Source organism: Barbus barbus (assembly GCF_936440315.1).
Source record: "Barbus barbus genome assembly, chromosome: 28".
Taxonomy (NCBI): Eukaryota; Metazoa; Chordata; class Actinopteri; order Cypriniformes; family Cyprinidae; genus Barbus; species Barbus barbus.
Genome location: NC_136756.1, coordinates 18,082,095 through 18,105,815, shown reverse-complemented (window position 1 = coordinate 18,105,815; position 23,721 = coordinate 18,082,095). Strand labels below are relative to the sequence as shown.

The window sequence follows — 23,721 nt, the reverse complement described above, 5'->3', positions numbered from 1 at the left end:
CAAAATATATATAATATAATATAGTATAATAGGAGTGGATCAACTTGACATAAGGGTCAGATCAGGTAGAAGTAGCCGCTTATTTGCATTTTTAAAGTGGTGTAGTATGGAAAGAAACAAGGAGAATACAGGAATGAAAAAGAGAGTGAGAGAAAGAGAAAGAGAGAAGGGTGGGGAGAAAGAGAGAAAGATGCTTATAGAGAAGGAAGGAGCTAAACTGTAATTAATGGGCCTTATCTCTCACAGTCGCAGTGGAGATGGATGTGAATTCTGCTCTGTTTAAAACTGTACAAGTGGAGCCGGCACAAACTCAGGTCTGGGATCAGACAGACGCACTGAGGCTTTGGCTTTCCTTCTCAAATCAAATACACCACAATGACTGTGTTCCAAAACATACAGCTGCATCTCAGATATCAGCCTTACGGATGGGACAGCGCTTGCAAACCTCAGTTCAATATTTAGATTTTATTTGTATTCCTGCAGAAATGCATAGACACACATGCCTACAAAATACAAAATAAAAGCTGTTTTAGACATAACATTGTGCATCTTCATCCAAAGGTTACAATGCTGTACACTCTCAGAAAAAAAAGGCACAAAATTTGTCACTGGGGTGGTACCTTATTAAGGTACTAAACTGTACAATTTATGCACTACTATGTACCCTTCAGGTACTAATATGTACTTTTAAGGTATTAAAATTAACTCTTTAGGGGTAAATAAGATACAAAAGTATACCTTTTTTTAAAGTACTGCCCCAGTGACAGCTTTTGTATCTTTTTTTCTTAGAGTATACCATATCATCTATTAATATAAGAGCCTCATTTTTAGCATGTTACGCCATCCCTGAAACACACAAACATACTCACGTTTACTGGCTAAAGGCAGATACTGCTGGACCATTATGAAAACAATCTGTATAACTAGACACTAGACAGTGAATGCATCTTCTTACTAGATAGTGATAGTCTGCTACATACACTAGTACTGATATTTACATTTTCTGATCTAAGTAGCATGGTGTTGCACTTCAACTCTGTTGTTATGAAACATAAGGCAACTATGGCAGACAACAAACTGGAAAAAGTCTCACATAAGTTTTGTGTGTGTGTGTGTGTGTGAGTATGTGTGTGCAAACATGATTGACATCTCAACAATATGAGCCTCTCTTAACAACAAAATATTTCACTGTTGTTTTTTTGTATTATTATTATTATTAGAATTATTAGTAGTATTACAAGACAGTAGGGACAACTTGGACAGGTTATACAGCGTGTACTTGCAAAAGAAGGTTAGATTACAGTGAACTAACATTGCAGAACAAAGTTTTCTGAGTTTGGTCCCATCTCAACCAGCGATGTTATGAATATTAATGGCTGATGATTTCAAATGCAGAACTTTATGTAGTTTGGTTACAGAAAACGATGGTTGCGAAAGCATGCAGCTGCCACTGTGCTCTTTAATACAGTTGCTTTGTGGAAAATCAATTTTGTTTATAAGAACTGAATCTTTATGTATTTCTCTTGTTCTCAGTTCTTTGTACAGTGATAAATGGGCCATTCTTATAGTCGTGTTAGCTGGCCTGTGGAACGATACTGTACAGACACAACCTGCTTTCTGCTTTTGTCCAAATAAAGACAAGCTGAGAATCATGTTGGGAGATATGCTTTATAGATCTTCATATGCACTGTTGTTTCATAAGAGTTTTTTTTATACTTTTACTCTTTAAGGGCACATTTAATCAATCAAAAGGGAGAGTAAGGGTAATTACTGTATAATGTTAGATATATTAGATGTATATTAAAAAAGAAAAGTTTTTTTAATTGTCATCCCCAGTGAAAAATAAATATAATAACATATATTTGAAATACATTTCATTCTAAGTATACAACAAATACTTACATATTTATGTACTTCATAAAAATAACCCGCAATTGGTATACTAAACTGCTATACTTAAAGTCTGCTAATTTGGAACAACTAATTTTGTACTTAAAGTACTTTAATTGTGCAGAAATAGTGCTGAAGTCCAACTAAAGATATACTGAAATAGATCTGAATGTGCTAAAGTGGAACTACTGCACGTATACATCAGGAACACTTTAAATATCTTGCATTTAAAGACCCATATTATTCAAAGATCACACAATCATCATCAATAGTGATATTAAAACACATTTTAGGCTTAATATTGAGAAATGTGCGTTATGCACAATAGTACTCCAAATAAAGTTTAATTATAACTTTTTATATCAGTAAATGTTAATAGATTTGAACTATACTTAGTATGAAATAAATGTATTTTAAATATATTACTTTTTTACTAGGGACAGAATTTTACTATTTTATGTTTACCGTATTTTTGATCAAATAAAGGCATATTTGATGAGGAGACAAGACATTAAACATATTTCCTCAATGAAATAGTAAGTTATAGAAGGACATATCGAAGGGTTCGTCCTTTTAAAAAGTCTCTAAAAATAATACTAAAAGTTATTTTGTCAACTTTTAGGATTCAACTAAAATTTAAATGGCTTCAAAATGATCCTGTCCATTTTGATTTAATGAGGACTTCAGCGACGTCATTACTTGAATACTTTGTGTGTCCCAAAAAAAGTATATTAAAGTTACAGTTTGACCAAAAGTACTTATGCTCTATCATGCAAAAACATGCCTGGCAGCATTTACAATGGACAGACACACATGATGATTTAACTAGAAATGTTCCATATTCTTGACTGAGAAATACGATGCATGATTGATGAGAAGATGAAAGATTGGTTAACATCCCAGATGAGTGACCCACTCGTCCCATCAGGACAAACCCCCCCTCAGGTCAGGGTAGTGACTTCTGCTTGAGTGTAGTTTGCAGGGGATGTGAGCGCATCTTTACAGCTCTCTGAAACAGACACACAGAGAGAAAACAAGTTGAACCAAACATACTATTTCAATCAAAGTAAAATGAAGGTTATTAGTAAATAAATGGAACAAAATTGAAGTCCCTTTAAGACTTTTATACTATTTAAGATTTTATAAAAAAATTTTAAACTTTGAAATGTAAAAACAATGTTACAATGACATGTAGTGGGATTTGGATCACTGAAAACATTAGACAACAGCACTGCAGTTTTATGCATTACTGTCTATAGAGAAGGATTCCAGCCTATTAAAACATGAAGACTTCTGGAGGCCCTGAAGTGAATCCAGAGACTGGGAAAGCCGTGGGGTCTGTCCATGTTGCTAATGGAAACCTATTAGCAGCAATTAAGTCGTTGCCTTCCGGGACCAGAAGCAGATCCGTAGCTCACTTCAGGACTGCTGTAGATGATGCCTTTCAGTGCTGGATGACTGGCTTGCCACATAATTACACACAAATCAAGAAAGAAGTCGACTTGAAAAAGACAGCGCTGTATGAGAGAGGACAGTAACCAAGGAGACTCTGTCTTTACTGCAAAAAAAATAATCTTGTTTTCTTTTCATTTTCCAGTAAAAATATCTAAATATGCTCAAAACAAATGCATTTAGGAAATAAGATATTAAGACGACATGATTTAAACTAAGTTTAATTTGATCAATGGGGTACAAAAAACAACTTAATTTATATATTTTATTATATATTATAAATATTATGATCTGTATTATCTGTGTTTGACATCATTTGTTGTTTCACACAGCAAATAAACACAAACAGAGGAAATGCCATGAGTTTCTGATCTACGGATCATTCGTACATATTTATTTTTAACATCAGCGATCACATTTCCAAAGATGGAGCATCTTTGCTATGTCTGGTGAAGGAATTATTGCCTGTAATCACTGTTTGTTTGACAGGACCACAGCTGCTGTCGCTCTGCCCCTCATTGATTCCCAGAGTGCATCAGTCTCCACATCAGCAAGGAAAATTGCACGGCTTTTCACACAAACAACAAATCAACCGTCACAGAATGTCTGAAGGGCTTAGACGACCTCTGTTTGAATTTTCCAAAAATAGAGGGAAATCAAAACAAAGATGAGATCATAGATGAGATCACAGGACTTAGTTATTCATTTATTCATTTATGGAAATATGAATTAATTTACTCATTAGTGAACTGGATTTCAGATTACAGATTTCAGATGATGATTCCCACCAATAAACTGTCTTTCTTCAGCCACAGGTGCTAATAAGCTCCTGTTTTACATTAGCAGCACTTCTGATCTTTCAAATGGAGAGAGGGGCTTCTGGGATGTAAAAGGTGGAATGTTTGCTTAAGCAGCTCGTGATCAAGCGATTATCTCCCGAAATAGACTGCTGGCAACCTGTCAGAGCTTTAGGGAATTTGGGGGCCGAGGCGCAAGTCATTCAGGCTGAGTCGAAGTCTGATTTGAGCAGCCAGTAATGAAGGATGTTGGGTTTGCAGAATGCTTTGTCTGTCGTGATGCTTTCTTGTTTTGTGTCATATTATCATCCTATTGTTCTCAGTTTTGAAATGTCAGCTACAACATAACATGTCTGACAAAAAATAAATTTATTTTACTGTGCTCCAGAATACTTTATTCTGATTAGTCAATTGTGGCATGCTGTACATGGCATGTACAGTAGACTGATAATTTTTTGTGAGATAAATCCAAATAAATGACACAAACCTAATTACTGATCATTTTGCAATAAATATATATATATATATATATATATATATATATATACATAGTGTTTCCTTTTAATTTCCTAGATGGTGGCACCCTGCCAGATTAATTTGGACACTGAAAAATGAATTGGATCACTTTTCTTTGAACTCTCTTTGAAGTGTACCAAATTGATGTTTTTAACTTTAAAAATAAAGGGAAAGGTGGCATAGAAAGCTACATACAGTGTATATTTGGCAACAAAACGGATTTTAATATAAAAATTTATCAGTGAGATTCTAACTCTATAGCTAGCAGTTCCTGTTTACCTGTGTGGATGGTGGATTCAGCTCCACACGAAAAGTCTCCAGAATTTAGCAGGAAGCAAGTTGCCTCTTTCATGGGCTTGTCTCTATTGCGTGAGCATCGAAGTGTCCACCTATCGCCCGGAGAGAGCGGCTTGGTCAGACTGCAGCTCTCCTCTTCAGAAAGGGTTACAGTAGCATCGCCATTCTGCTTTGAATCTGACAAGACAAAAGACAAAAAAACTGATGTTCATGACAATGTGCATAACAATTCACTTGCAGCAAATACACAAGAATTGGAATAAACCTTTGTTAGATTTACGCTTGAAACAAATTGAAAACAAAGTCAATATCAATGGTGATTCTTGTTTTAAGAATGTGATTAATGTGATTAAAATATGATCCATATTAATATATTTAATACTGTGATATTCCCAAAGTTTATTCCCAGTATAATTCTACATTAAAATGGGCCGTATATCTCTTCATTGTATCAAACAATTTAATTCATCCTACTGTTGTGAAAACACTATTGTGTTTTATTTGACAATAGAAAACACTATTGTCATGGAAATCTTGAAGTTCTACCTGAGCGGTTTCTTCCAAGGTTCTCCTCAGCGGCGAGGGGACATGTGTCGCTCTGTGTGCTGTTCCTTGGTGAGTTGCTTTCAGATTTCCCAAACGAGGCAGAGTTCATCACCATGCGTGGGTTTGGGTTGTGCTTCTTCTTCTTCTTGGGCAACTTCTGCTTGGCCATAGCCAGTGAATAGTACATCCCAAAATTGTTAACGATAATAGGCACTGGCATGGCGATGGTAAGCACACCTGCTAACGCGCACAACGCACCGACCATCATGCCAAGCCACGTCTTAGGGTACATGTCCCCATAACCTACTGTCGTCATTGTGATCACCGCCCACCAGAAGCCGATGGGAATGTTCTTGAAATGTGTGTGGTTGCAGCCACTAGGGTCTTGGGGATCTGCGCTAATACGTTCGGCGTAGTAGATCATGGTGGCAAAGATGAGCACCCCGAGCGCCAGAAAGATGATGAGCAGACAGAACTCATTCACACTCGCCCGCAAGGTGTGGGCGAGAACCCTGAGACCAACAAAGTGTCGAGTTAGCTTAAAGATCCGTAGGATGCGCACAAAACGGACCACGCGCAGAAAGCCCAGGACATCTTTGGCAGCTTCGGATTTGACGCCAGTCAAACTCATCTCCAGATAGTAGGGCAGGATGGCAACAAAGTCAATGATGTTTAGCTGGTTCTTGATGAAGAGAAGCTTGTTTGGGCAACATATGATGCGGACCAGGAACTCGAAGGTAAACCACACCACGCAGATTCCCTCCACCAACGTCAGCACTGGTTTGGGCTCCATCTCCATCTTCGAGATGACGGGGGTAGTGGTGGAGTTGCTTTCAGTACTTGAAGATGTGACATTACGAAGCTCATTGAAGACCTCATGGGTCTCCAGGCAGAAGTTAGTGATAGACACCAGGATGAAAAACAGGGAAACAAAGGCAATTATCTGAAAGATAAGACCAGAAATTAAACATCTCAATAAACAGTCGCAAATATGAACTGCATTTTTTTTATTATTTCATAAAGTTTCCTGAGGTGTATTCAAAAATGATCATGATTTAGAAATAAATCCTCTGATTTGGCTAACATCTTTGCATATGAAATACGTATTACATGTGGAGCTCTCTGGAAAACTTGTACTACATTTTTACTATTACAGCTGTTGAGATAAAAGAGAAACAATGTGTAGTTGACCGTGTTTAGTAACTGGCTTGATTTACTGAAGCATAAACAGCAATAAATGATTTTGAGATGAAGAACATCTGACTGTACATGAATAATTACATATCAGAAACCACTGATCACAAATTAGGCCAGGGTTCACCAAACTTGGTCCTGGAGGACTCCTGCAGAGTTAGCTTAAACTTGTCTCAACACACCTGCACCGAAACTGTGACTGATTTACCAAAGAATCCACTGTGAAATGTATCGAACAAACAAATAATGCTCTACTGAAACATCCACATAGTTGAAAATAAATAAGCACTTTCCTAAGATTGTTTTTAGTCCAGTGATCCTGTATTGCTCTTCTCTCTCTCTCTTCTCATTACACTAATGTGCCAGTGGGCAGGGCCAAAGATGTGAAGATGAAGAAGTAGGTCATGATTCTGCAGAGAATTGTCACACTATGACATCATAATATGACAAAATCTGAAACGGGTTGTTTTTTTTAGCTTATATTCATATTTGTAGTTTTCACCCACATTTTGCATTAACTCACTGTAAAATCCAACAAAGTAACTATTTCATTTTGAGGAAACTGACTGCATTAAACCAAATATGTTAAAAAATATTAATGTGTACAAATTTCATTGAGCCAAAAATAGTCATATCATTCGACCTAATAACAGACTGTCCTTGTCATAAAGGTAAACTTCCAAACTTCCAACAAAACAGAAACCCCCTTAAACCCAACATTACAAAAAACACTAACAGATCACCCCCATATTAATCTTCTGCAAAAACACATTTTATACACTCTAAAGCAAAGCACGATTATACTGTTTGATAGTTCACATAACTTGTTTTTCATTAAGTGAACTTTAATTCATATTTGAGTAAAATTGACTTGTTTTGTTTAGTAAATGTTAATGTTTTTTGTCACATTTTAAATAAGCTGCTCAATATATTACTAGGCTGTTGATGCTATTACAAGGCATAAAAACACTTCTTGCAGAACTGACCCAAAACTCTCTCATACCGCCCATCCTTATCTGTCAATCATATAAGTCCACTTCCTTGTTAACATACAGTATTATCTTAAAATTTACAACAAATGGAGGCCATTTCTTTTTCCTTCATTAGCAGCAAAGAATTAAATTATCTCAAATTAAATTATGTGAAAATTGTCAGCTGTCATCTGAAAGCAGCAGCAGCCAAGATGAATATGTGGACTAAGTGGCAAATCTGTTAAACAGAGTCATTAATGATATTGTTTTTTAGTAACTGAAAGATAAAGGATGTATGTGAAGATGTAGATAAAGGACAAGAGCAGCAAAGCAACTGGTGGTGGTGACAACCACGTCACACCAGCACCACACAGTTGGATACTTGTTATCATGCTGAGGGAGATACAAGCCCATGGGCAGCACGATAGCGCTCCCAGAGCGATGTAATCAATTGTATTTATGTTTACACACATTCTTACAGGAGCAGTAAACTGTAAATGGTGACAGAATCACTTTTAACCATTTTAACAATTCATTAATCTACAGTATTACTGCAAGCTGCCAATTCAAGGTTTGGTAAGATTAATAAACCATCGTAGAGCTTTAAGAGCAGTAGTCTTCAATCTTTTTCAGGTCAAGAACCCTTTGGTGAATAGACTTCACACAAAACATGAATGGATGAATGGTTTATTTTTTAATTTAACAATTAACACAGAGTCTAGAAAAATTAAAATGGAAAAAACCAGAATCCAGTAAAATTCAAACGAAGAAAAAAAAACTGAATTTGGGAAAAAATAAAATAGAATTTGGGAAAAATAAAACGGATTTCATAGGGCCCTACATATAGAGCACTTCCTACTGTTGTCGGGATCAAAAGGCACAAATTTCTTTTACTCTAGGTAATAAGTCAAATGTCTGGTGAGTGGCACTAAAAGCTTAATGCTCTTTCGTGTTTTAAAAGGTACAACCCACACTAAAACCAACCCTGACAGTGTTAAAAGCACTCATGAGATGAAAACACATTGGCTGAAGCAATCATGCCATTTTAGCTTGCATCTATAAGTCTTTGAGCTCATTTATCATGACTTGTTTTTCATTTATAAATCATGCACTATGGCAAAAGTGTCATGATATCATAAGATAGTATTGTGCAAGGCATGAAAATAAGTCTATTAATCGATTATCTGCCTCTGCAATCATAAAAGGAATAATGAGTTTTCCAAGAATCTAGGTAGAGACATTATTCAAATTTTCAATGAGCCTAGATTAACTTTATAAATAAAGAACCCAGTATGACCCTAAATAAAACATAGCAATGGGAACTGGGAACTGTTTCAGCAGCCCTTTCATTTCACCCTTGATTAAAGTGCTGTATTGAGTACTTTAATCAGCTTTAATCAATGGCAAAGTGGTCACAACAAGGGAAGAGCCCTCTGATTCAAACCAGCAACAATTTCACTCCTATTCAGGAACACATGAATCTTTTTTTTCAGCAGCTAAAATGCAAATGTGGTAATTATATGAGAACACATGTGGGCAGAGTGAGCGAGGGCGTCTGTGTTAAAAGGCACTTCTTCAGGAGAACTTTCTAGCAATAATAACAAGGCTGAATCAAATCCTTTTAACTTTTAACATCATTTAGTATTTACTGATGTTGAGCCTGTTCAGTGTAAAATTTCCAATAATTTTAAAGCTAAAATTGATATTTGATATTTGTTTGGGGCCATGATATTAGTTATACAGTTAAGACTCTATTAACAAACCATTAACTACAACTTTTGCCTCAGTAAACTCATAATAAATGAATTTGGCACTACTCGTTCAACAACGACATCCACAAAACACACTTGCATCCCCGAAGACCAACACCATGAAGAGAGTTGCACTCTTTCTGCTACTGACTGGACTGTTGGGCACTGGACATTGTATCTTCTCTTTCTATGTTTAAATCTAAGCTTAAATCTTATTTTCCATCTATGGCATTTAACAACATATGAATTTTTACGATATGCATTTTACTTTGTTGATTGTAATTCTTTATTTTATGGATTGTTTCTAATGTTTTGTACAGCACATTGGTCAACATTTAGGTTGTTTTTAAATGTGCTTTATAACAAACTTTTTTAGGAATTTTCCACCACAAAATCAATGGATCTGCAGCATTCTCGGATTTAAGGGTCCGTGAACAACAAGACGACTGTTAAAATATAACTATAACAATAACTATATTAGCATCCACACCTGTTTACCATCTGTTTATTAAAAACAAAAACAATCTGAACGTGATTCTAACAATATTGTTCCTCCATGTTGTTATTATAGCTGTGGTGTGGACACTACTATTCACTCTAAATTATAACAATTATTACTGTAAAACTCAAATAAATTATTGTCATTGGTGTGAACAGGCCTTTATATTAGCACCTTCACTCATATCGGCTCTTCATGACCATAATTCTGAGCAAACACCATATTTTCCTTAACGTGGTAGGCATTGTTCCGTAGGAAGGGACTCTTAGCTAAATATATTTGTGTTCTAATGAGGAAATGGGAAAATAATTGAGTCGAGCTGCTCTCACACCCTGTAGAGTGCTGTTGTTACAACATTAACAAAACCTTTCAGAGTGCTGAATACAAACAGTTTAAGTGGAGTTTTAAATTACTGGATGGGTCATTATGCACATTTACCCAGCACTATATCACATGACAGAACACACATCATAAAGACATCCTATTGAGATTAATTCATTAAACAAAGGCTGCTCTCATATATTCAATGCAACATGTTTAGTACGTTGACAGCGACTTATGCATAAAAGCAGGAATATGAAAATATGAGCTAAGATCTTGTACAGTAACAGTAGTAAGCACAGACAAGTTCTGGTTGTTACACTGTGCTAAAAATATATTAACATGAAGGCCAGATGGCATTTATTATTAATCATAAAAATAAACAATGATTGTTATGTGGGATCTACTTAGTTCATTTTGACGAGGAATTCACTATTTTTGTTGAGTGATTCACTGAAATCAATCTGGCAGCATTAACACTTGAGCGTTTTTTTTTTACTATAACAGCTTGTGAAATCTTCAGGTTACATCATGAAAAATGTAACTTTGATAGCTGAAATGTACATAAACACATTTGTGTCCTACACATCCAGATGTTACTCATTAAGAGTAGGACAAATATGTATTGTTCAAAAGTTATATATTTTTTAGTACCTTATGCTCACAAAGTCAATTATTTGATCAAAAATGGAGTAAAACATTAACGTCATATTTTATTCCTGTGGTGGTAAAGCAGAATTTTTCTCAGTCATTACTCCGGTCTTCAGTGTCACATTATCCAGAAATCGCTCTAATATACTGATTTGGTGCTTAAGCAAAATTTCTAATTATAATCAATGTTGGAAACAGTTGTCTTTATATAGAAATTTCAAATAAAATTCTTTACTGCCACTTTTGATCAATATTACTGACCCTGAACTTTTGAAATTTTGAGTGTATGTGTGTGTGTGAGAGAGAAAAATAGGGTTGAAGAGAGAACGTATTGCTCGTGTCTGTGAGCGTTCTCTTAGATCCGTCTCCCGTACCAGCTGTTCACTACAGGAGCCTCCAGCTCATTTAGCATTTAGTCACACCTCACAAAGACATTTACCCATAGTGCAGCTGTCACATTCCAGACCATCTGTATGTGCAAACCCTATTGTTTAACCATTAAGTTTCCATGGAAAATAATTCAGGCCTCCCATAGCTGTCAAAGAAGAAAAAACATTGCAGGAAGACTCAAAATATAGAATTAAGGATAAATATAAACTGGCATTCAAATCCTCAGGGGAGGGGTGTTAATGCTAGTCTCTGAACCTGAATCCCTAGGTCTGGATAAATGACTTTCCATTGCTTAAACTTAAACATGAACTTTTACAAAAACATAACACTGAAATCGCCATCCCACAGTTAAACAGTAGGGAACGGTGCTGTAGCAACACCAACGTCAATGATTCGATTCTCAAATAATGCATTAAATACAGTACCTAGAATACAATGTATGTTGCTTTAGATACAAGTGTCTGTCAAATGCATATAAATGTAATTGTGTTGTTCAGTGAACATGGGCAAAAATATCCTATATGTTCTGCTAGGGATTCATTTTTAGGGGCTAAAATAACACCAGTGATGGAATAGTCAACCAAAATTAACGTGAAAAATATTAGTGATCATTATTTATAATATTTTTTCACTCGTACTTCAAACTTGCCAGGTCTACATAAGAAATATTTTTAAATAAATAAATATCTTTAGAAATACACTATAATAATTATCAGAGCTTCATATGCCAAGTGAACCATGACATGAGCTTTGACTGACAAGAACGAAATTCCCTCTGTCCTTTTTTAATGTTCCAGGCTGTAAGGAACGAAAGCAATCGCATACACCAGGGATGAATTAAGTCACTATTATTTTGTCTGTCATATAAGTCCGAGTCCAGAGCCAGAAGCCCATGAGTTGTTATGCCAAGCATTTCTCCAGAGAGACTCAATAGACTGTCTTTTCTCTGCATGAACAACAGTGTTTGTGCATTTGATACATTTCACTGCACTGGCTTTTGTGTGTACATTTACGAATGCTCATTTCTGATAGCAAGAACAGCACAATGTGTCACAGCAGCAACATGCAAGTGCAATGGACCCATGCAAGGGTCAGATAAACCACAGGCCAGGAATGAAAGTGGTGAATAATTTAAATTGTGAATCAAGCTGTTCTGCGCTTGGCCTCCTTGACCTCGAGCTTGAATTTCTTCTGTTCGTAAAAGCCTGTCACTGTGCAAGATAATTGTGAAAACAATTCAGCAACAAAAACTATCAGTATTATATGTGTCCCCTCTGGGGTCTACAAATGTTTTTGTTATATTTTCATATAATTATTATTTTTTCTATATGATAATAATTTAATTAAACAATGATACCAATCAAATATAAATCCTCAAAAAAAAAACATAAAAACAAAGTAACCCTATTTATCTTAACACATAACTGTCAAAAATATGGGGTCGGTAATGTCTCCAATATATGCATTAAAAAATACAGTAAAAACATTAATAATGTAAAATATTATTAAAATTTAAAATAACTTTTTTTTTTCTTTTTTAAATGAAATTCATTCCTGTAATGTGGCATATGCTGATTCGTAAGCATTTCATTTAATCATTTTTTTCAGTATGATGAATAGAACAAGCATAATTTTACAAGTACAGTATATATAAACAGTACACAGATTTGTCTTTTGGCCCGTGTGGTTTGTAGCTTCACAAAACATTAGTAAACCATAGTGGATCACATATATTTGCTAAAGCTATAGGACATCCGGCATCTGATTGTGTCGTGATGATGGTGCAGCGTTTTTCCAACAACATTTGAAAATACATTGAATTTGGAAATTCAGCTTGGATTGGATTTTTTGCTCAGGTCAAGCTCTTGCATATACCATTGAATACAATAGAAATGAAGTGCACAACTAGAAGATCAGTGCTCATCCAGGACATTATTACTTCTCATTATGTTTACACAAGCAAGTAGTTCTTATGTTCTTCTTATTATTATTATGTATGCAGGATATTTTTCTTTCCCACAAAAAAAAAAAAAAAAAAAATTCTATCTGATTTGATTGGGTGGACCAGCCTTCAGTCTGAGTGGGCGAGTGCCACCTTGGCCCTTAGCCTTGCCACTGTTCTGAATGATTCATCAGTGCGCATTATTACAAAGAACAAATAAGGTCTTTCATCAAAATGTAATAACTTGCGCCACTAATAAAATGACTTTCCTTTTTCAACTGATTTCACCAACCCTTTTCTCAGTTAATATCCTGTTTCTCTCAGAAATACAACACATTATGTAAATAAAATGGGTTGCAAAGTTAGTATTACATTTCTTTATTCTCCATTGTTATAAATACTAAATATTACTTTTTGTGGTCAAGTTGACATCTTATAAGTGTTTTTCTCAAACACAATCAGCCCCAACATTACAAAACACCGCAGTGAACATCTCACGGCAGCAAGCTGTGAGTATAGGTCTGTGAGCGAGTTTAGCCTATGAAGGATATCTACATTTTGGTTTATCTAAACACAAAATGGTTTACCCCACTTCTAAACAGACAAAGCCATCCTGTTCAAACTCTGTTGCATATAACAACGAAAATGCTGGACACATTACTCTGTTATTTACACACTGTCATTGTGCTCATATAAGGCTTAGACTGCAGAGCACTGCACATTGCATTCCAACTTGTGCAGGAATAAATTTGATGTTTTATTAGAAAGATACCTACAGCAATGAATATGTGCTTGAGTCTTCTGTTTAAACGTTCATAGCGTCTGTTCATATTTACAGCCTCTCTTATGACTTAATTTATTTTTTTGAGCACACAGTTTACATGATTTCGAGATTAAGGGTCAATATGGCTGCACAATTCATCGAAATAAAATCAAAATCACGATTTAGCTTAGTGCGATTACAAAATCACGAAGGCTGTGACTTTTAAAGAATTAATATGTGTGACCCTGGACCACAAAACCGGTAATATTTGGCAAATTTCTGAAATTGAGATTTTTACATCATATGAAAGCTGAATACATAAGCTTTACATTGATGTATGGTTTGTTAGGATAGGACAATATTTGGACAACTATTTGAAAATCTGGAATCCGAGGGTGCAAAAAAATCGAAATATTGAGAAAATCGCCTTTAAAGTTGTCCTAATGAAGTCCATATTTTTGTAGTTTTTATATTAATAATAAACATATAATAATAATTATTAGTCATATTGACATATAAGCACCACACTGTTGGCCAAATGTTTCTCCTAAATCATGCAGACCTAGTTCAGTCCATAATTTCTCCACTAAAGCCCCTTTAAAATGCTTTTTAATACACACAACTATTCAAAATCATGCTACCAGAATGCCTAGTACGACACATCCAGACAGTGTCTGCCCTATAGGCCAATTACCTGGTCACTGATTAATTACCATGACGGTGAGAATGTAATGCTGGATCTATGAGGTAGGGCTTACATTTCACATGCAAACACTCACCAAACCAACAAAACCAATCAAGACACCTCCAGCAAATATCAACTGCTATTGAACAGCTTAAAGGGACAGTCCACCTGAACATGAAAGTTCTATCATCATTTACTCACCCTCATGTCGTTCCAAATCTGACTTTTTTCTGTGTAACACAAAAACAGATATTTTGAAAAATGTTGGTAACTAAATAATTTTGGTTTCCATTGACTTTCACTGTATGGACAAAAAATACAATGGCAGTCAGTGTGAACCAAAACTGTTTGGTTACCATCATTCTTCAAATCATCGTTTGTTTTCAGCATAAAACAATAAGATGAGTAAATTATGACAGAATTTTCATATTTGAGTTGACTATCCCTTTAACTTACCAACTTCTTCGCCTACATATGGGTCAAATTATTATTTTTAATAAATAAAGTAAATGTTGATATTTCTATTGGAAAACAAGATGAAAATACTCTTTAGGAAAATGATTGTTTTGCCATGTTTCAATCTCGTTTGGATCCTGTGATTAATGAAAGCCCAGATGGCTTTTCCTCCTTTCTAACTGTATTAGCTGGCCTGAGCAGCCGTCAGTATATAGTAACATGAGCCCTGCAGCCCATAATGCTCTCTAGGCAGAGATAATTGAGAGAGCCAAAGAATAGCAGGGTCCAAGAAGCCCAACCATTTGCTCCTTGTCATTTCTGAGCAATTGGAATATAATGATATCTTGTTTGCTCTGAGAGGTTTATTCTTCAGAAGGTGTAGCTGTTCTGTTTCACCTCTTTCTCCCTGATTACTGGTTTTCGTTAATTCACATTTAGTCTGTCAGGCCTGTATGCTAGAAATCATCTAAATTAATTAGGAAAACAAACAGCTAGCTTAACAATGATGAAGAAATGATGGGCCTCAAGGCAATGACTCAGCTGTGTGTAGATGTTAACAATCAAAGCATCTCAGCTGTGACAAACACACTGCATATCAATGAAACCTGATGTCTGTTTTGCACCCTGAAAAAAAGAAACACATTGTATGACAACATTGTTTTTTTTAAGTGACCTCTGTGCCAAGCAACTAAAGCAATTAATCACCTAAGGAAAGAAATTGATTTCTCGGTCAAAATAAAGTAGCCAAATGTCCAGGGTTCAATACTGTAACAGAGATTTAGCCCTAAAATAAAAAGCTTTCACATTACCGATTTAAACAGGTCATTACAGCTGAGACTGTATGCTCTGCCAAGGGTGCTCTTGCTTGTGATGTAATTACAACTGAATCCAACCTTGAAATGTGCCTCGGAACACAGATATGAAAGATATGATTAGCTATAAAATGCACTCACTCACAAAATAGATGTGATAACAAAATCCCTGGGTGAGTTTGAGTAAGAAATTCATATTTTAAATACTTTTATTTTATGCTTTTGTTGTATTTTTATTCCACAAAGACACATTCAATTATTACTGTACGTTACAAAAGATTTATATTTCAAATAAATGCTATTCTTTTGAACTTTCTTGATCAAAGCATACTGGAAAAAAATATAGATTGAAGATATTGAGCAGCACAACTGTTTTCAATATTTATCATGATATCACATGATATTCAGAATGATTTCTGAATGATCATGTGACACTGAAGACTGGAGTAATGGCTTCTGAAAATTCAGGTTTGTCATCATAGGAATAAATTACATTTTAACATATATTAACATAGAAACGGTGGTTTTAAATTCTAATATTTCACAATACTACAGTTTTACTGTGTTTTTGATCAAGTAAATGCACTGGTGAGCAATTTATGACTGTAAAAATGTGAGAAAGGACAGAGCACATTATAATACAAATAAATCAAACCAATCAACCAGCTAAAGGACTGTAAATGGGGATAAAACACTTTATTCTAATAGTATTACCTGCTGAGAGTCGCTCCTGCCCATCATCCCATCATCGTTTGATGGACTTCAAACTGACATACAGACATTTTAAAATCACTATACTATTATGCTCTCTTACTCTTACAGATTGAATCTTGCCTAAAACTGGGTCTCAAATTCTAAAGATCACAGAACACAGGCCTCAATACATCTCCTCTGGTCAAGGGCTGGTTTAAGGCAATTCTAGTGCATTTATCTGCTAGTAAATCACCAATCTATAATAAAGGAGTCATTTAGACATATATTTGAATGCTGCACAACTTTGAACACTTCTGATAAGTGGGCATATGGCACAGAAAGAGTTTTAATTAAACATAAATCATTCTGTCTCTGAGGCATCTCAGAAAGTTCTGTAAGTGACATTCATCCATCACAGCAAGAGAGGATTTCACACATCTGACATCAGAGTGTGACACATTAACACTAGAGCAGGTGGCATCTGGGTGAGTGCATGTTGCCACAGCGTGAGACAGGTGCAGTTCAATAGACAGTTGAAGCTGGTTGTGTTTCCGCTAACCACAGAGTAAGGATGATCTGATCATGACATTCATTTAAAGCTGACTTACAGACTGAGAGTAAAGACTGAAAGCTCTAATGGCCATAATACAACACCTGTTGGCATGCATCACCTAGAAGTGCGTAACAAACTAAATACTGCAAGATGCAATTTAATTTTTGTCAACGTTTCTAATTTAGGTAAGCATATTATGAACAGTGTTGTTCCATTATTACTTTTTTTAAAAGCATTATTAATCACATATCTCTCAGAAAAGTAGAAAAAGTACAAAATATGTACACTTTAGGTACTAATATGTACCTTTAAGGTACTTATGTGCACCTTATAGCCGTAAAAAAGGTACAAATGTGTACCTTTTGAAAGGGTACTGCCCCAGAGTGTAGGTTGGGGGAACTAATAGATACTAATACTATTAACTAAAACAAAACTAATCAGTCAAGCAGGAACACTCTTAAAAATAAAGTTTCCAAAAGGTTGTTTTTTTTCACAGCAATGCCATATAGAAAGAACCTTTTTGGGTTTCTCAAAAAAACCTTAGGTGGCCAGTTCTTAAAATAGCCTCTTTTTGTCTTCGTGTGAAGAACATTTAAAAAAACTTTTCTTTAGAACTTTCTTTGTAAGTATTTTAGAACATTCTAAAACATTTTTTAAAAACATTATTTTTTTATTGAAAATAACATTTTGTGTAATGGAAAGGTTCTATGGATGTTAAAGGATCTTCATGGAACCACAGACACCAAAAAATAAACTTTATTTTTAAAACTGTAGTTTTAAACTAATTAAATGCCTGTCAGCCTCAGAGGTCTTCACCTTTGCAACTGTATCCAACATTTTTTTACTTAATGTGTTAAATTGATATTCAGTTCATTGTAATTTAAAATTATTGTAATGATTAACTTTTAATTACCAAATATGTGATATTTAGCTGTATTTCACATTTTTTGATTTTTTTTTTCTCTCATTACAAATACTACAACTACTACTAATAATAATCCTTAAAATTGTGCCACCCAAGAAATAACATCATTTGGGACCTTGTTTGAAATAAAGGTTCATTTTGACATCTTAATACCTTTCTTTGTATAAGCGTTTTTGGAGATTAAAACAGATATGAAAGTTTCATTATAGGGTCTTCAAATAGGCCTAATTGTTCTGGTTTCTGAGTTCTTTAAAACACCAATACATGTTTTTGTTTTGTTTTTTTGTTTTTACAGAACAAAAAGTGAACCTAACCACATCTATGCTGTATAGTCTATATATTGATATAATGAACAGAAAAAAAAAACCCTGCTCACTTGATTTTTAGTTTGACCTCTGATAAAGGTTATGAATCTCCTTTGCCGTTTGTTGCAAAAGAAAATGTACAGGTCTTATTTCCCCCCGCTATTCGTGTAATGTGCGTTCTCTTACCCGGGCTGAACGCGAAGAATATGGATCTTCAAAGAGCGCCCATATTTTTGGTTGCCAAACTTCGCAGCATCCCCTGGAGCGGTCAGGGCTGTCCTCAATGCCGAATCGTCTGGGCATGTCCTGGTCATCCTCCGCATCCTCCGGGTCTGGCGGTTCGAAAATATCCAGCGCCTCTTCTGCGTCCCTGTGCTGGCGGTAGGTCATCCAGCAACAGGGCTCCACGTCAGTCTCATCGATGCCCCAAAACGCCAACTCCTCCTCGAACAGAGGGCCGCACACGTCCGCCGGGCAGTGCAGCTTGCCGGTCCTGTAGTAGTTCAGCACATACCCGAATATGCCCGGGTGTCGGTCAAAAAAGAACTCGCTGGCGCTGGGCGTCTGTCCTGTGTCTGAATCCGGGTTCACCTGGTGGACCGTGTCGGCGAGCCAGGCGAGTCTCGTGCCCGGTATGGTCCTAAGGGTGCTCTTGTAGGTTTCGTGGCGCGTGCCGCCGACGTTGATGGTGATTTTTTCCGAGTTTTCGCCTCTGGCCATCTCTTCCTTCAGACATGATTTGGAAGGAGGTTTGTTGCCTGACTTGCGCCCGCGGTACGACGAAACACACACCGAGCTGATCATAGATTTAGGTAGAGAGGCTTTTACCTAGTAACTCTCTTGGCTTTCTAAACCTGCGCAGCTGTCGTCAGTTACGAAAGTCGAACAACTGTAGAGAGTTTCCGCCGTCAACATGACCATCAGAGGCGCGAAGAACCACCTGTTAACGCAGAAACTCTCCCAGATGCTCAGTCTATGGGTGGATGCTTGCGTTGTTCCTCATTCATGGGCACTTTGACACGATGCTAAACACAAAAACACGAGCAAAGCGTCCGCGTATCACGACCCAATTGGCATTTACGCGCGTTTAGGCATTTCTCACAATGTTTACAAATAAAAACAGATTAGTTTAAATAAAAGTCAGACTACTCTAAAAGCGACTCTCAATTTAATCTCTTTCAAAACTCTGGTCACCTTGTCGTTGAATTAGTAAATCACACCCGGCTGTCACCTGCGCGCACATTATTCCTAATAACAACGGGTGAGTTTGAAATAAAAGCGCAACCTTGCCGAATAATGTCTGCGATGTTAACTCTGATTATACATCTATATCAGGCCAAATCGTCTGTTGGCGAAGGATGAGACGGTATCATCAGTTTGTTGGAAAAGATCTGTTGCATCTTGTGACATTCAGAAGACGACACAGCCCATGGGAGGAGGATGATGATGATGATGATGCTCCAGCGCCACAGTAACCCTTACAGCGCTGCATCACGTACGATTAGTACACTACAGGAGAAGCTTCAGTTTATCAGATTATGGACCCCTTTTCACGGTCTACGATGACGCATTTCAGCATTAACATCGTAAATCTAACAGTTTATTTATATTTTAATTTAATTTATTGTGTATTTGTAACAAGGCTATATTTTGTATTTTACTATCCTGCTGCTATCTTGATATATTTCTATAATCTGACAGCCTTAATCAATCGTTCTGTATTTCTTTCGTTCTATTTGTTTATCCTCCTTTGGAAAGTGTTTTTTTTTGGTGACGGAGCAAATAATGAAATAAAAAATATTATTATAGTTTACTAGGAGGAGTTCACCCTGATAGTTTCCAAACTCAGGAATGTGAAAGGGTCCATTGAGTCCAATCAAGTGAGGGAAAATGGGTCCAAGGGCATTTAAAATATATATATTTAAGTAATGATATTAATTTTTACATCATATAGAAAATTACAGAACATTTAAGGATTTTCTAGAATTGTTTTTGTTTTAACAATTAAAGACTTAAATATAAAGAAACTGATGTTTTGAATTTGAGGTATCCAAGTTAGTTTACGTTTGTCTTACAACGTCACCTAGTGTACAAGTAAAGTAGAGCAGGTTTAACATGCATTTTCTAACTTGCTTTCTTCAATATAGAGAAAGAAATCACTGGATTCGTTGGTTTTCATTACTTAAAATGGACATTTCATTTTTATTCATGTAAATAATAAATACATATAATAAATTATAATAAAACATTCCATATTAATTTATTCCACTCTATTAATTCATTTCTCAGCTGACACAGCTGAAAGACAGTTGTCTTACAACATATAAATTCATGCACATTTGACAAACGAGATATAAAACAACTTAGCTCTTATCATAGTAAGTAAGGCCAGCATATCTTCTTTAACACTTAAGGTAATATTGCACTATATTAAGGAAAGTTTTCTCCTCTTTAATCCACCTCTTCAATGGTGGGGCCCTGTGATTCAGGCTGGGCTTGGAATCCACAGCCACCTGCAGGAGGAACTCCTCCTTGATAGAGCCGAGTGATGATTGGATTACACACACTTTCCAGTTCCTTCTGGTGGTGCTCATACTCTTCCTTTTCAGCCAGCAGATTGTTCTCCAACCAAGTGATAACCTCCTTACACTTATCAGTGACCTTCTTCTTTTCTTCTTCACTAATCTTTCCATTCAGCTTTTCATCCTCAATGCTATTCTTCATGTTGAAGGCGTAAGACTCCAGGGCATTCTTCGCTGCAGTCTTCTCTCTCTGCACCTCATCCTCGGCTTTGTACTTTTCCGCATCCTGCACCATCCGCTCGATTTCCTCTTTGCTCAGTCGACCTTTGTCGTTGGTGATGGTGATTTTGTTCTCCTTCCCTGTGCTCTTGTCCACAGCCGATACGTTCAGTATGCCATTGGCATCGATGTCAAAGGTCACCTCAATTTGGGGTACGCCTCGTGGCGCTGGTGGGATACCAGTAAGCTCAAACTTGCCGAGCAAATTGTTATCTTTGGTCATGGCCCGCTCACCTTCAAACACCTGGATCAGGACGCCTGGTTGGTTATCAGAATATGTGGAGAAGATCTGCGTCTGCTTGGTGGGGATGGTGGTGTTGCGTTTGATGAGAGCAGTCATGACTCCTCCCGCAGTCTCGATACCCAAGGTCAAAGGAGCCACATCCAGAAGCAACAAGTCCTGAACGTTTTCAGAGGTGTCGCCCATCAGGATGGCGGCCTGCACCGCTGCTCCATATGCCACCGCCTCATCTGGGTTGATGCTCTTGTTGAGATCCCTGCCATTGAAGAAATCCTGCAAAAGCTTCTGGATCTTGGGGATCCTGGTGGAGCCACCAACAAGAACGATATCGTGGATCTGAGACTTGTCCATTTTAGCATCTCTCAAAGCCTTCTCGACTGGTTCCAGCGTGCCTCTGAAGAGCTCAGCGTTAAGTTCTTCAAAGCGAGCCCTTGTGATGGAAGTATAGAAATCAATGCCTTCAAACAGGGAATCGATCTCGATGCTGGCCTGAGTGCTAGATGAGAGGGTCCTTTTAGCTCTTTCGCAGGCTGTGCGAAGCCTTCTCACTGCTCTCTTATTCTGACTGATGTCCTTCTTGTACTTCCTCTTAAACTCTTCAATAAAGTGCTTCACCATCCGGTTGTCGAAGTCCTCCCCACCCAGGTGAGTGTCTCCTGCTGTGGCTTTCACTTCAAAGATCCCATCCTCAATCGTCAGGATGGAGACATCAAAGGTGCCTCCACCCAGGTCGAAGATCAGGACGTTCCTCTCTCCTCTCCTGCCCTTATCCAGCCCGTAGGCAATGGCAGCAGCTGTGGGCTCATTGATAATTCGCTGCACGTTCAATCCGGCGATCACCCCCGCGTCTTTGGTTGCTTGCCTCTGAGAATCATTAAAGTACGCTGGGACCGTGATGACAGCGTTATTGACCCTCTGACCCAGGTAGGCCTCTGCGATCTCTCTCATTTTGACTAGGACCATGGATGAGATCTCCTCAGGGTAGAATGTCTTAGTCTCTCCTTTGTACTCAACTTGAACTTTTGGTTTGCCATCTTCGGAGATTACCTTGAAGGGCCAAAGCTTCATGTCAGACTGGACCACTGGATCATCAAACTTCCTTCCAATCAGTCGTTTGGCATCAAATATTGTGTTGTTGGGGTTCATGGCGACTTGGTTCTTGGCAGCGTCTCCGATGAGTCTCTCTGTGTCTGTGAAAGCAACGTAGCTTGGAGTGGTTCTGTTCCCTTGATCATTAGCAATGATTTCCACCTTGCCATGCTGGAACACCCCCACACAGGAGTAAGTGGTTCCCAGATCAATGCCAATGGACACACCTTTAGACATCTTGATTATCAATAGTTAAATGTCACCTGCAGTACAAAGGGATATAAATCAATCTTGAGTTATTTAATAATAACAATTATTATTATTAATACAATTATTTAAATTAATAATTAAATATATTCGATATAAAATATTACTGACCATCTATAAGAAGCCTATTATAAACAACCTCTTGAATAATGCAAAAATTTTACATACAATTTATAGCTATATTTTAATTTTAAATGTGGATATAAAATATACAACATATACATATATATATATATATATATATATATATATATGATATCAACGTTAACTCAAAGAGTCACTTACAGATCTTGTGAGTTTCTTCTTGCGCTTCAGAGAGAGGACTCTTCAGCTCTGCTTTGCTTCAGTTTGCTTGTCTTGTCTCGACTGTCTCGGCCTGAGCGACACTGAGAGTTTTATACCGCCCATGCTGCTTCTAGAAAGACTAGACTTCTTTTGACTCTGGCGGTAACTTTAGAGGCTGACTTGAGTCCTGAAGTTTCCAGGCTCGCGCTGATGTTCTCGTACATACTGCAAAGAAACATCAGCGCTCCAAATATAGAAACAGAAGCTGGTAGAACCTTGATTACTGCAACAGGTGGGCGGGGCTAGACGATGTTTGAAATTATAATTAACTTTTTTCTTTTCAAATTCTGTATTTTTATTTGAACTGCTTTTTAAAACAGATCATTACTGCGTTATTATTCGGAAGTATATTGTTGTTTAAAGCGTTCTATTAATGTAAAACCCTTGTTTGTCGTTTGATTTATGTTACATTTCTCAGCGGTGGCCATGATGGACCAATCATAGTCGTTGTACTTTTTAGCCTACAGTTCAAAATAGGCCAATTAAATGGGCTCAAGAACGAATTGTCTTTTTTGGGCCACCAGATTCTCACTTTTTGCAATATTATTGCATTGGTGTTAACAAAAAAA

The 23,721-nt window shown here is 36.8% G+C and overlaps 2 protein-coding genes across 2 annotated transcripts; both read right to left on the bottom strand.

Annotated features, from left to right (window-relative positions):
* Positions 1-448: 448 nt before the first annotated feature.
* Positions 449-19,802, bottom strand: LOC306847728 (voltage-gated potassium channel KCNC1-like). The gene is made up of 4 exons (XM_079381853.1): positions 18,596-19,802; positions 5,499-6,441; positions 4,935-5,129; positions 449-2,899 (listed from the first exon to the last, which is right to left on the bottom strand). Exons 1-4 carry the CDS (start codon positions 19,211-19,213, stop codon positions 2,832-2,834), a joined length of 1,824 nt encoding a protein of 607 aa, XP_079237979.1. The 5' UTR covers positions 19,214-19,802; the 3' UTR covers positions 449-2,831.
* A 783-nt stretch (positions 19,803-20,585) lies between these two features.
* On the bottom strand, positions 20,586-23,175 carry LOC306848735 (heat shock 70 kDa protein 1-like). The gene is made up of 2 exons (XM_079383471.1): positions 23,093-23,175; positions 20,586-22,803 (listed from the first exon to the last, which is right to left on the bottom strand). The coding sequence occupies exon 2, from the start codon at positions 22,775-22,777 to the stop codon at positions 20,861-20,863; it is 1,917 nt and encodes a 638-aa protein (XP_079239597.1). The 5' UTR covers positions 22,778-22,803; positions 23,093-23,175; the 3' UTR covers positions 20,586-20,860.
* Positions 23,176-23,721: the final 546 nt, after the last annotated feature.